Source organism: Silurus aristotelis, assembly GCF_946808225.1.
Source record: "Silurus aristotelis genome assembly, chromosome: 20".
NCBI classification, from domain to species: Eukaryota; Metazoa; Chordata; class Actinopteri; order Siluriformes; family Siluridae; genus Silurus; species Silurus aristotelis.
Genome location: NC_139593.1, coordinates 14,114,630 through 14,127,577, shown reverse-complemented (window position 1 = coordinate 14,127,577; position 12,948 = coordinate 14,114,630). Strand labels below are relative to the sequence as shown.

At 38.1% G+C, this 12,948-nt stretch overlaps 1 protein-coding gene across 1 annotated transcript; it reads left to right on the top strand.

Annotated features, from left to right (window-relative positions):
* Positions 1–513: 513 nt before the first annotated feature.
* On the top strand, positions 514–12,011 carry LOC310715770 (ribose-phosphate pyrophosphokinase 2). Its single transcript, XM_083522456.1, has 7 exons — positions 514–848; positions 5,415–5,598; positions 6,145–6,243; positions 7,578–7,702; positions 8,448–8,621; positions 9,694–9,853; positions 10,461–12,011. The coding sequence occupies exons 1-7, from the start codon at positions 727–729 to the stop codon at positions 10,551–10,553; spliced, it is 957 nt and encodes a 318-aa protein (XP_083378582.1). The 5' UTR covers positions 514–726; the 3' UTR covers positions 10,554–12,011.
* The last annotated feature ends 937 nt before the right edge of the window (positions 12,012–12,948 follow it).

Below are 12,948 nucleotides of genomic sequence, written 5' to 3'. Positions count from 1 at the left end.
TTTCGTGGGAGTGATGACTATGGACAGGATTAGAAACAAGTTTATTAAAGGGGACAGTGCATGTAGGACGTTTTGGAGACAAGGTGAGGGAGGCGAGATCCAGATGGTTTGGACATGTGCAGAGGAGGGACGTGGGGTATATCAGTAGGAGAATGCTGAGGATGGAGCCACCAGGAAGGAGGAAAAGAAGGCCAAGGAAGAGGTTTATGGATGTAGTATAGAGAAGGGTGATCCGCAGTGGCGACCCCTAATGGGCGCAGCCGAAAGAAGAAGTAAAAGACTTTGGATATTTAAGTACATTTGATGGCCAATTCTTGTGTAATTGTACTCAATAAAATATTAAAAGGGAGCACTTTTACAGGAGTAGAATTTAATTTGTTTTGTTTATTTGTGGATTTAATTTCTCTAGCTGCTTGTGTGGCGTTTTCTAACACTGGTGTATCCACCAATTAGAAAACTAGACAACAACAAAAAAAAAATCCCCACGAGACTGCTAGTAGTTATTCACTTCCGCTTCCTAGTTTCTCTCTCTTCCGTCACTTCCGGCTTGCGCGCTCCGGACTCTCCGCGCTTATCTAGCATGCAGCCGTGCCGTTTTTGTTCACTTTAACTGCTCCAACTCCGTGCATTTTCCCCCCAGAGATTACTGTTTATCTGCGTTCACACACCAGCGATCTTTCCGAGTTTCCTTTGTGCACACGTGTCCACAGCGCGCGCGTTTCCGCCATGCCCAACATCGTGCTTTTCAGCGGGAGCTCCCACCATGACCTGTCCCAGAAAGTGGCTGACCGCCTCGGGCTCGATCTGGGTAAAGTGATCACCAAAAAATTCAGCAATCAGGAAACATGGTGAGATTTTTTTTTTAAATCTTCTGATTGGGGGGATCAAGTATGAGATCCTTGGAAGAGGTGGGGGGTAGCACGTGCACCTTAAACCGCGTGTGTGTTTACACAGCCGTGGTGCTCACGTGCTGGTTTCTCTTGAATTGTACGAGTGTCACGTTTTCTGAGAACTTTCTCTGACCGTACACACACACACACACACACACACACACACACGATCACATACCCACTTGTTAGGTTGTTTTAGTAAACACAACCAGAAAAAAGCAATATGCATGTCCAGAGGTTATTTAGCTGCAGATCTGGAAGTAAAATGTTGACGATCATTGCTCCACATTAGATCTTGTATTGACCCTCCAGTTTATTCATAATGGATTTGCTCAGATTTGCATTAGTTCTCGTTGTACATTCAAATGCAATAGTGAAACACTCAGATTTCCCCACATGCATTGGTCTTTGTATCACATGATTGCAACTTTTGGTATGTAGCTTTAACCAGGGGGGAAATAATAGTATACAACATTTACATTTATTGCATTTGGCAGTACTCTTATCCAGAGCAATTTACAACTGAGCAGTTGAGGGTTAAGGGCCTTGCTCAGGGGCCCCTAGCAAGTGGCAGATTGGAGTGGCTGGGATTTGAACTTGCGACCTTCTGACTTGCGTCCAATGCCTTAACCACTAAACTACAATAACAATTTTAACACATACAGTGTGGTACCTGTATCATTATATTATTTGGACATTCATAGATACACCAGCGCGCCACTGAGTATTAGTATCAGGGTCAGTTCTGGCATTGATCTCAACCATGGATTGGTGTCTGATCTAATCTGATGGTCATTTGACGTAAATACATGTCGCCAATGAGATTTCGCATGAACTTTGGACACAAGCCAAAGCATACTGTCCTCACTCCAAGGGTTTTGCATAGAGACAGTACCCGATGTTGGAAAAACTCAAATGTTTAAACTAGTATTGGAAATAATTGGGAAAAAATTGGTCAGAAAATCAAGGTATGCACTACTGCTAACAAAATGCAGCTGCTAACGTGCCAGATTCTACGATGCTGCAAACATTTATTGATCAGTTATAGGGAAATAGCTATAAAAAATAAACTATAAATAACTATCATTGAGCCTAATTAATTAATTCCGGAAATGGTCTTCCAGTTTGAGCAGTTCGACTTGTTGCTGGTTATAAAATGACCTTGCTGTTAAGATTTAAAGTCTCAGACAGAAAGTCTGAAGGTTGAAAACGCATTGCAAAAGATTAAACTTGTCTTAAAGGTCTGATTAGTTGTGTGTAGCTGCATTTTATAGTTCTCAATAGTTCTGGTAGCTGACCAGTTTCATTTATTGAGAAATAAAATGTCTCCATAAGTCTAAAAACCCTCCACAGTGTTGCACAGGTTATCTCGTGATCATAGGTTACTGGAACAGTGCTGAAATACGTAATCTACAAGATCTGTCCACAAAGCTTTACCTACTTTTTGTGGATTACCAAATCACCCTGAGTGTGGTGCAAGAACCATTATCTAAAAAAGAAAAAAAAGGGTCTATCACAGTTGGATAAACCAGTGCTGATGGGTCTACTGGTCAATGGGTTCAACATGAACGTGGCCATGCTGGCGTTTAGGCAGGTGAAAAATTTTAATTAATATTTTTATCAATAATTTGATAACCGATTAAAGGATTACCACTTTGAAGAACATCTACCTGTGTTTGGTAAATATTTTACCTCAGAATTACTTAGGGAGAACATGTGCTTTTAGCACTAGTACTTTTGGTACTGAAATGTTGACATTATTATGTTTAATAATGTTACACAAAGCATTTTTATTTATTTAGACATGTACCCCTAGTCTTACTACTGATATGCCTGAAAACCTCTGTATACCTGAGGTAGAAAATGGCTACATGGCTTTCTAAAGTTTGAAGTTCATTGTTAGCGTTTTTTCTGATCAGCCAAATTAACCAAAACAAAATACAGTCGTCCTTCGTTTATCGCGGTAGTTACGTGCCAAAACTGACCGCAAAATAACGAATTTCCGCGATAAACAGACCCCAAAAATGCCCAAAAATCAACAAAGGATGACTTCAAAGGATACTACAACCTATAAATAAGCGGAAACCTAACGGTTTATTTTAATGCTACTAATTTCTTGTGCCAAATTTAAAATCGCGTTAAAGTGGGACCGCGAGATTCGAACCGTGATAAATCGAGGCACGCCTGTAATATATAATGGTTTATACATTCATTTTATTTTATTTTTTGTTAATTAAGCTTTAACCACTTACCTTAACCTACTGCTACTGTTTCTGTAGTAGCAATAAGCTAGGTGACTAAGTGAATCCTGAAAACAAGAATTGCCCTCAGATCATGAGAGAACTTTTACAATTGTTTTTTTTTTTTTTTCCTTTCCTTCTTCTAATCTCGCATATAGATCCTTGTTTTTGTTCCTAATCGATTTGTCGTGGTCCCTTTTTCTTGTCCCCTCACGTGACACGGTTGAAGACGCATAAACAGAGGGAGGTCAATCTCCTGTCGGGAATTTTTTACACAAGTGCTGACTTGAGGAAACACACACACACATCTAAGACTCACGTGCAAGCAAATGTATAGTTCAAGTCTTGAAATTGTATTAATGCATCTTTGGTTTGAAGATAGAATCTAAATTGTAGAATCATTTACTTTGAAATAGCTGCACACGTGTGGGGGACATGGTAGCTCAATGGTTAAGATATCGGACTTCTGATTGAACGGTCATGAGTTCAAATTCCAGCATCCACTGTTTTTGACCCACAACTGCTCAGTTGTGTAAATGTGATAACTGTAAGTCTCTCTGGATAAGTGTGTCTGCCAAATGCCATAAATGTGAAAACAAAAATACTCTATTAAAAACTATAAGTTTGAAAATCAGTTAGAGATTTGGGTACAAAACCATGTATTCTACAGTTACTGCCACAGTTTTATCTTTTTTTTACTGTACTATTTCTTCTTTGATGCTATGTACAAAAACAATTATTGCAAGTTTATAGCTTTGTTCATAAGCATCATAAAACATATCTACTAATCATGGCATTCTTACCTGGAGTTGAATTGGTAATATTTGTGTATATGTACAGTACAGACCAAAAGTTTGGACACACCTTCTAATTCAAAGAGTTTTCTTTATTTTCATGACTATGAAAATTGTAGATTCACACTGAAGGCATCAAAACTATGAATTAACACATGTGGAATTATATATGGAATTATATACATAACAAAAAAGTGTGAAACAACTGAAAAATGTCATATTCTAGGTTCTTCAAAGTAGCCACCTTTTGCTTTGATTACTGCTTTGCACACTCTTGGCATTCTCTTGATGAGCTTCAAGAGGTAGTCACCTGAAATGGTCTTCCAACAGTCTTGAAGGAGTTCCCCGAGAGATGCTTGGCACTTGTTGGCCCTTTTGCCTTCACTCTGGGGTCCAGCTCACCCCTAAACCTTCTCGATTGGGTTCAGTTTGGGTGACTGTGGAGGCCAGGTCATCTGGCGCAGCACCCCATCACTCTCCTTCTTGGTCAAATAGCCCTTGATGCCTTCAGTGTGACTCTACAATTTTTATAGTCATGAAAATAAAGAAAACTCTTTGAATGAGAAGGTGTGTCCAAACTTTTGGTCTGTACTGTATGTGAAAGACCCTAGTCTTGGAGAATAGTAATCAGTGTGGGGTAGTTTAGTACATAATTCAGCAAAATAAATAGGTGTACACTGTTTCCAGGTTCATCTTATTTCATTTTGTTATAATTCAGGGGAATTTGTCAGTTGAAACTGTAACTTGAGCGTAAGATTAGCTGATGCAATAATTTCATATTGCAGCTCCTTATACAATAGTTTGGTCTTTAATAAAAGGTGCCACAAACTTTTTCCTGTTAAGCAACATTAATCTAACTTAATTAAGGGCTGTGGGCTAAAAAAAAAAAAAGATCCATTATGCCGAACATTATATTAAAATGAAAGTTTACCTGAAATCTGATTAACTAATGCAGTTTTATGTTTCTGGTTCAGTGAAGTACAATGAGAAACGTACTTTACTTTAATTTATTGTACAATAGAGTTCAGTGCCTAATAGAGCTATTCCGTGATTTCTAATAAGAGACATCAAGCCAAAGTTTTCCCAAATGCCATTTTTTTTCCATCTTGTTTTCCAATTTTCCAAATTAAAGGTCACTACATGCCAATCTGCAGGCTCTATTTTGGGCATTTCTGATCTACATGTTTTGTTTAGGCAACAAACTGAGTACCTATGTAATACTCAGAATAGTACTATGTTGTTGATATAGAAATATTATATAATTCCATTACTCTGTGATGCGCTGTAGATGTAATATGGATGTATATATTTTTCTAATGCATACTAATAAGCCATTATTTTCATTAATTAAAAACATGCAGTTGTTAATTGCCTGCTCGTTCAAAACGTATTGCCCCTATTAAAGCAGTTCATAATGTCGCAATTTTCTATTACCTGGATGTCAATAATACGAATAACCGTATTGACTACGTTCATGTTTTCTGTTGCAGTGTGGAAATCGGCGAGAGCGTGCGAGGGGAGGATGTGTACATCATACAGAGCGGTTGTGGAGAAATCAACGACAACCTCATGGAGCTGCTGATCATGATCAATGCATGCAAGATCGCTTCGTCATCACGCGTCACAGCAGTCATCCCCTGTTTCCCCTACGCCCGGCAGGACAAAAAGGACAAGGTCAGGAACCTTTTGATGAATCTTTGCTGAAACGTTCAGTCACAAATGCAGCATTATAGATTTAATTGATCTTCGCTCTCGCTCTTATTTCTTGCTAAGCATGAGATTTTGTAGATGACCTACTTGGAGTTGAAGAATAATGTTTAGCAGTAGATTAGAGGACATTGCTTGAACTTGTTAACCCTTCAGTATTCACTATTTTTATGTTATAGCAGTATGTTTGCTCAGATGCATTTGTGGCTACGACACAAAAACAGCACGGTTTTACAGCCGAGACTAAGTTCAGGGTTTAAGTGTTTAAAACGAAGTATATGTGACTTCTTAACATTGACCATATGTGCAAACCTTGTCACAGGTTTTGCAGACCTCTTGGAAAACTATTGTATTACTGGGCTTTAAAAAAAACTACCACCTCATCCATTCACCTCACCTATTCAGAGTACAATATGTCATGTTTGGTTTAAGATTTATTGCTATAATGCAGTAATTACAATAAAAGCAAATGTAATTGCTGTTTGAGCTAAAGGCTAAATGATTTTCTTTCAGAGCCGTGCACCAATTTCTGCCAAACTGGTGGCTAACATGCTGTCGGTAGCCGGAGCAGACCATATAATCACCATGGACCTCCATGCTTCACAGATTCAGGTAATGACTTGACAGGCAATGCAAACCTTTTTTTCCATGGATTGGCATTTATTTGTCACATACAATTGTGGTATAATATGATTTTAATGAATAAAACGAATGTTCATATCATCAGAGTTTTGCAGCTCAGCCAGAAAATACATGGTCGAGTATAGGACCGTTTCTTTTCTCCCTTCACTCCCAGCATCTTACCAGTCTTGTCTACTTTTGCAGACATTTGTCCATGTGCTTCTTGCTATATTTCTAATTAAAGATGAACGAACAAATGCCATAGGTTTAAGCCACGGCATGTTAATAAACAAGTTTCATTTCTTAGAGCGTGTCAGAAAAAACACACATTCCAACTTCTTTTTTTTTTTTTTTTTTTCTTTACAATTCCAGTTCAAATGCTAATAATGTGTCTCAAGCTCAGGCCTGTTTGAGCTAAATTGCTTACGACATCCACTGTGCAAACCAGTTTATGACACACAAAAATTTCATAGCCGTTAACAGCTGCTTACAGGTCTACTAAAATGTATTTATCAGTAGTTGATAATACAAAGTAAGCACTAGAAAAGGTACAAACTTTAATGGAAATATAAAAAAAAATCACACGAATGAAGGTAGAGGGAATTAGAACGTGTGTAGACATAGTTCTGTGTGTAAATGTGTACTGCAGTGGTGTGTGTGTGTGTGTGTGTGTGTGTGTGTGTGTGTGTGTGTGTGTGTGTGTGTGTGTGTGTGTGTGTGTGTGTGTGTGTGTGTGTGTGTGTGTGTGTGTGTGTGTGTGTGTGTGTGTGTGTGTATATATAAATTTATTTTCAATTAATAATCGTTTGTCTTACTGATGCACCAAGTCTCAAATCATGTACGAAAATCCACCATGATGCAAACGTCCAGCAATTAAAACCGTCCGTGTGGAAACATAAAAGTTCTGCTTGGTGTCCCGATGATTTGCGTAATTTAAAACACCATAATTGCTTAAACATTTACTAGAATATTTTGTCTTCATGCTCAATGTTGAGTTTGGTTTTACTAATAATAAACAAATATGAATGCTTTATGCAAAAGTATGTTTGTTTAGAGTATTAAAAACTTGAAAAGTATTAATTCAAGATGTATTTAGAACAGATTTTTTTATAAAAATGTGCGATTAAGTTGCGATTAATCACGATTAAAAAAAATTAATTGCTTGACAGCCCTAATATACGTGTGTGTAATTCAAACATTTGTTTATTTGACATGGGAAGTTTATTAAATGTTTTATCATTCTATTAAAAATAATCCGAAATATCAATGAAGTAAAAAACTTTCTGGCATCTAATTTGCACTTTGTGGTGTCTTTCGGCCTCCAGGGATTTTTTGACATTGCCGTAGACAACCTGTACGCAGAACCTGCAGTCCTGCAGTGGATCCGAGAGAACATACCTGAGTGGAAAAACTGCATTATTGTGTCACCTGATGCTGGTGGTGCTAAAAGGTAAGCTAACGGATAGTGGCCTTTGATAGTGGAACTGCATTGTAGAAAGCTAATAGTTTTTGTAATTTATCTTATTTATTACTAAGTAAATAATGAAGTAATTCGGTGATCACATGTTTGTTATGCAAATTAAAGGAAGGCATTGGGGTGGACTTTATATATATATATATATATATATATATATATATATATATATATATATATATATATATATATATATATATATATATATATATATATATATATATATATAAACTTTAATGTAGATCAAAAATCCTTGTGTGTGCAACTGCATTTGAAAAGTGGAAGAGTAACAAATACGATGATGTTTGCTAAGGATTGTGGGTGTTCTGTTCTGAGCTGTTGGTTATCTTAGGATTTCTTTTATCTTAAAGACATCTAAAAGATCAAGAAAATCAAATACAGGCAGAGGAAAAATGTAAAAAAAAAAAAAAAAAAATCAATATCGGAAAAGATTTTGAACGATCAGGGATGAACTTTAAAATTTCAGATTATATTTCCTCAGTCTGAATCTTTGGCCTTTTCAAAAGTCAGTATAATACACGTTTTGAAATACCGACTTTTCAGTCGATTTGAGAGCTGCCATGTATATCAATTTCAGAAACTGATATTTGAACGTTCAGTGAGGAAGTTTGGACTGATGAAGCTGTTGCAAATTTTTTTTTACATTTATTACGACATCATTTTCACGTGATTAAGTTTAAATATGTATACATGCCCTTAGGGTGACTTCCATCGCCGACCGGCTGAACGTGGAGTTCGCTCTCATTCACAAAGAGCGCAAAAAAGCTAACGAGGTGGACCGGATGGTGCTGGTAGGAGATGTAAAGGACCGAGTGGCCATCCTGGTGGACGACATGGCTGACACGTGTGGGACCATCTGCCACGCTGCTGATAAGTAGGTCAAAAGGCAATGCAAAAAAAAAAAAAAAAAAAAGGCACCCGTAAACACATGACTGGTTTATACCATAGCCTCGAGGTTATAACGCATCCTGGGAAATGCTACATTCATCTTAGAAAGTGACAGTTTGCTCATGGTGCTTGATTGTCACTTGTTGGAATGGACCTTCTGGCTTTTTTATGATATAAAATAGTGCTAGTTAGAATCTATCAAATCTGATGGACAATTTCTTCAAATGGTTTGAGGGTAAGCCTGAGGGAAATGACAAGGCATGGTTTTTCTGCCATTATTGAGAAAAAAATGAGGTTAAATGATGCCTAAGTTGAGATTTCTTTAAACTACGGGCAAGTAGCGACTGTAGGATTCATCTGAGGAATTCACTTGTTTTCCTATTTTACAGTCATTAAGTCATTATTCACTGTTTAATAAGTAATTGCGTATAATTATAAAACAAAAAAACGATTAATTCCCACTGTCCTAAAAAGGAGTATTTGCACAAATTCTATCTTTAGTGCACCAAATATCCATAATCTGTATCCATAATCGAAGTGGGCGTGGCCTATGCAATGTAGTTGGTGCTGTTTACCCAAAAGGAGCAAAGGCTTTAAATGTATTTGATGTTGCAAGGAATTTCAGCTCTAACTTAATCTTTGGTATGAGACTTAATAGCCAGATATAGACTTTTTGGGGGACACCTGCCTTTTTTTGACATGCGTGGTTCTTCCTTAAACTGTTTCTTTAAAGTTCAAGGCACACAATTATATATAATGGGTAATATAGGTAACCGATGTCTTTAAATGCGGTTCCCTCGAGCTAACGATACTCAACATAGAGCGTGAAGAAAAATATTTTTGTAAATGTTTTAAAGTAATTATGGTTGCTTAAATCCTCAGGACCAAAAGGAAATGTTGCCGTGTTTCCACACGGACGGTTTTAATTGCCGGATGTGTGCATCGTGGTGGATTTTGGTGCTTGATTCCAGACTTTGCGCATCAGTAAAATGAATGATTATCTAGCGAACCACTTGTTATATCTCTAATATCTGCCGTCTTTCTTGTCGTGTTATCAGGCTGATCTCAGCCGGTGCTATAAAGGTCTACGCAATTCTCACCCACGGCATCTTTTCGGGTCCTGCGATTTCACGCATCAACAACGCTCCCTTCGAGGCTGTCGTCGTCACCAACACCATTCCACAGGAGGAGAAGATGAAGCAGTGCCCCAAAATACAGGTATTCTTAAACTACAATTATCAGTCTTGCTCAAATCCTGAATTATTCAGAACATCATCTCGTGATCTGGCAACATGGACTTTGGGGGGGGGGGAGTACAATAATTAAAGGGAGATTTATGATTGGTGCATTTTACATGTTTATCCAATGGGAAGTAGCTCACAGTGGCTAGTTTTACCTTCCGACCAATCAGGTTGCAAGTTGGAAAGCAAGTAAGGAAAGCTTATATAATTGGCTTTTTATTGAGGAAACGTAGGGAATTTTCAGACATCATCAAAATCATTTCTTCTACAATGAATGTGTGTGAATAATAGGCAAAAAAAACCAAATTGAATAAAATGTAGTAGAAATAAACATAATTAAAATAAGAATTTAATATTTTGAGTTAATAGAAATGTAATGAATTTGATATGTTTAAATTTAGGGGGATTATTTAAATAATTTTTCATTTTTATAATTGCTGTAAGGACACTCTGATCAGTCCCGTTTGTGTTCTGCATTTATGGTTGGCTGAGTGGAAAAGTGTCACGTGCTCCTCGACCACTGTTAATCTGCAACTTGCTGTTTTCCGTTACGTGCTTTTATAATTTGTACGTCTCTTTTCTAGGTCATCGACATCTCCATGATCTTAGCCGAGGCTATCCGGAGAACCCACAACGGCGAATCCGTCTCGTACCTTTTCAGTCACGTCCCGTTGTAGAAGAGAAAAGCAGTTGCATCATCTTCCTCCTCCATCACCAATTCCAGTATCGTTTTCATGCGGGAGACCAGAGAGTCATTCGCATTCGGTAGCTAACAGCAAGCAGCCGGCACGTGTTTATCCTGCCCACGTCACTGTCTTATTAGCATTCCATTCACGCAACAAACTCTGGGACAGTTTACAGTGGTTCCGTTTTTCATCTTTCCATCAGCTTTATCCAAATATCTGATGCAGATTATTTCCTTTTTTTTTTTTTTTTTTCCCCCCTTCCCGTTTTGTCTCTCAGTATGTGGGATTGTTGTGGGCAAGTACATTTTATTGCCCTTGTTTCTTTTCTTTTCAAAGACACACACGTGTAACATAGATCCCGTACACACAGTCATTGTAATTTAGCATCACAAAATTACACATTATTTGGTCAGATATTTAGTTCTGCATTTGGGATCCCAAAAGGTTTTGTAGCATAGACGAGATGCCAGTATATCCACACACACTCACACTCACACTCTCTCTCTCTCTCTCTTTCTCTCTCTCTCTCTGCCTTTTTATGACCGTGTAATTCTAGGCATTATTCAACATTCAAGCTCATTATGTTTTCAATCCTGATGCCCCATGAAACGGATCGGTTCTTTGGCTCGAGTCCACCATCGTGGTCTTCAGTGCAGCACAACGCATTGCAAATTAACATTCGTAAGAATTTAAGAATCTCCATTTGCACAATGAATTTTCTGAACTGCAAGTAACCTGCGATCGTGTTTTTATTTTTACGCACAATTCATTTAAATGGCTTCGTAACCTTCATTTAAAACTGTTCGAGACTTGCGAATGTTCAGCTTTGTACAGACCTCCAGTGCCGGGCTGCACTGCGTTTGATTTTCCATGCACCAATAAGAGCAAACGGTCACGGATAATGCATGGAGTTAACATCGTACAATTCCAGACAGATTCTTTGTATTGTACCGTTTATCCATTTTCAGGCACATCATGACACACAGGCACATATATTCTTTGGAAATCAGGTTTACGTCCAGCACTGACCATATCTACGGTTACAAACGTGCAACTTTTAAAACCGCACCCAACGGTCACGCACCAATACGCCAAGTATCGAGTAACACTAAATGAATTGAACGTGCACGTGACTGCAAGATTTGTGTAGAAACCTTATACATTCCATGTTCAATTCCTTTCAACAGATTTAGTTTAAGAATCAAAAAAGAGCTGTTCTACGCTTCTATTAAACGCTTCTTTAGACAACAGTAATCATTTTCGCCAAGGGACTCGTATTGCTTCCTGTATAAAGAAACCGCAAAGTGAGGTCGTGCAGTTCACACGCATAATTACGAGCTCCCGTTTTCCTTAAACACGAGTAGAGCGTCGGAAACTGCAATCCGGACAAGCGTTTCAAGTGTTACTGTCTTAAAGTGACGATGAAAATAAAAGTATGCTTTGACAATTCCTCTGTGGTGGTCTCTTTCGGCTTAGAGGTGTGAAGTAACGCCTACAATCACGTTAACGACGTCACGTCTTCACGTTCTCGTGAGTGTTGAATCCTTCCTTCGTTCTGACGTGGATTAGTGCACGTCTTTTACATTAGACTACGATTAGAAAATCTAGATTTTGCATTTCATTTATAGTTGCATTCGAATTTTGCTGTTATCTTTAACGCTGAAGTTTTTTGTTGCCGCTTGGAAACCTCTGGACCACATGAGGGCGCCTCAGTCATGTTTATCAGCCAAAATAAGAATGAAATGACTGCTAAACACTAGGATAAACATTAAAGAATATTTGGATAGACTTTATTACTACTATTTATTTATTTTTTTATAGGGTAAAGGTGATTCTTTCAGGATTAATGTTATGCCAGGAAATTTCCCCCAGAGCACAGCAGTCACCCTCTCCATAGAGGTCAAGCATTATGGTCTGTACTGTTCTCTGCTTAATGTCTGGAAAGAATGTGTTAATGTTTTTTTTATTCGTCTTAGTAGGTTCATGCACTGCAACCCTACTATGAGGTATCAAAAAGATATCAAAAGCACTTTACGATTACAGACTTATCACCTTACAGACCTTATCGCCCCTGCACAGCAATACATCGTTCCCTGCGAATTCTGGAATATGTCCCATCAAGCACCTTCTGCTTTTCGCACTGTATGTCCACAATGGCGTCAGGTAAACTTTTGGATCCTCATCTCCGGGGAAAAGGCGAGAAGGGTTTGGAGAGAGAGCATGTGAATTGTTCTCTGACGATCGTCATGCACAAGTGGCCGAATGGTTGTAACATTTTTTTTTTTTTTGGGTTGAGCTCGTTGAAGGTCTCGTGATCTCAGTGATGATGTTTTGCGCTTAAAGCACTCGCACCACTCAAAACCAAAAAAAAATTACAGATTTCACG

Bases quoted from the DNA above. Each gene is read 5' to 3' on its own strand.
- LOC310715770 (XM_083522456.1), top strand. From the start codon at position 727: ATGCCCAACATCGTGCTTTTCAGCGGGAGCTCCCACCATGACCTGTCC. The intron at 7,703-8,447 runs GTAAGCTAACGG...ACATGCCCTTAG, and splicing joins GATGCTGGTGGTGCTAAAAG to GGTGACTTCCATCGCCGACC. The intron at 9,854-10,460 runs GTATTCTTAAAC...TCTCTTTTCTAG, and splicing joins AGCAGTGCCCCAAAATACAG to GTCATCGACATCTCCATGAT.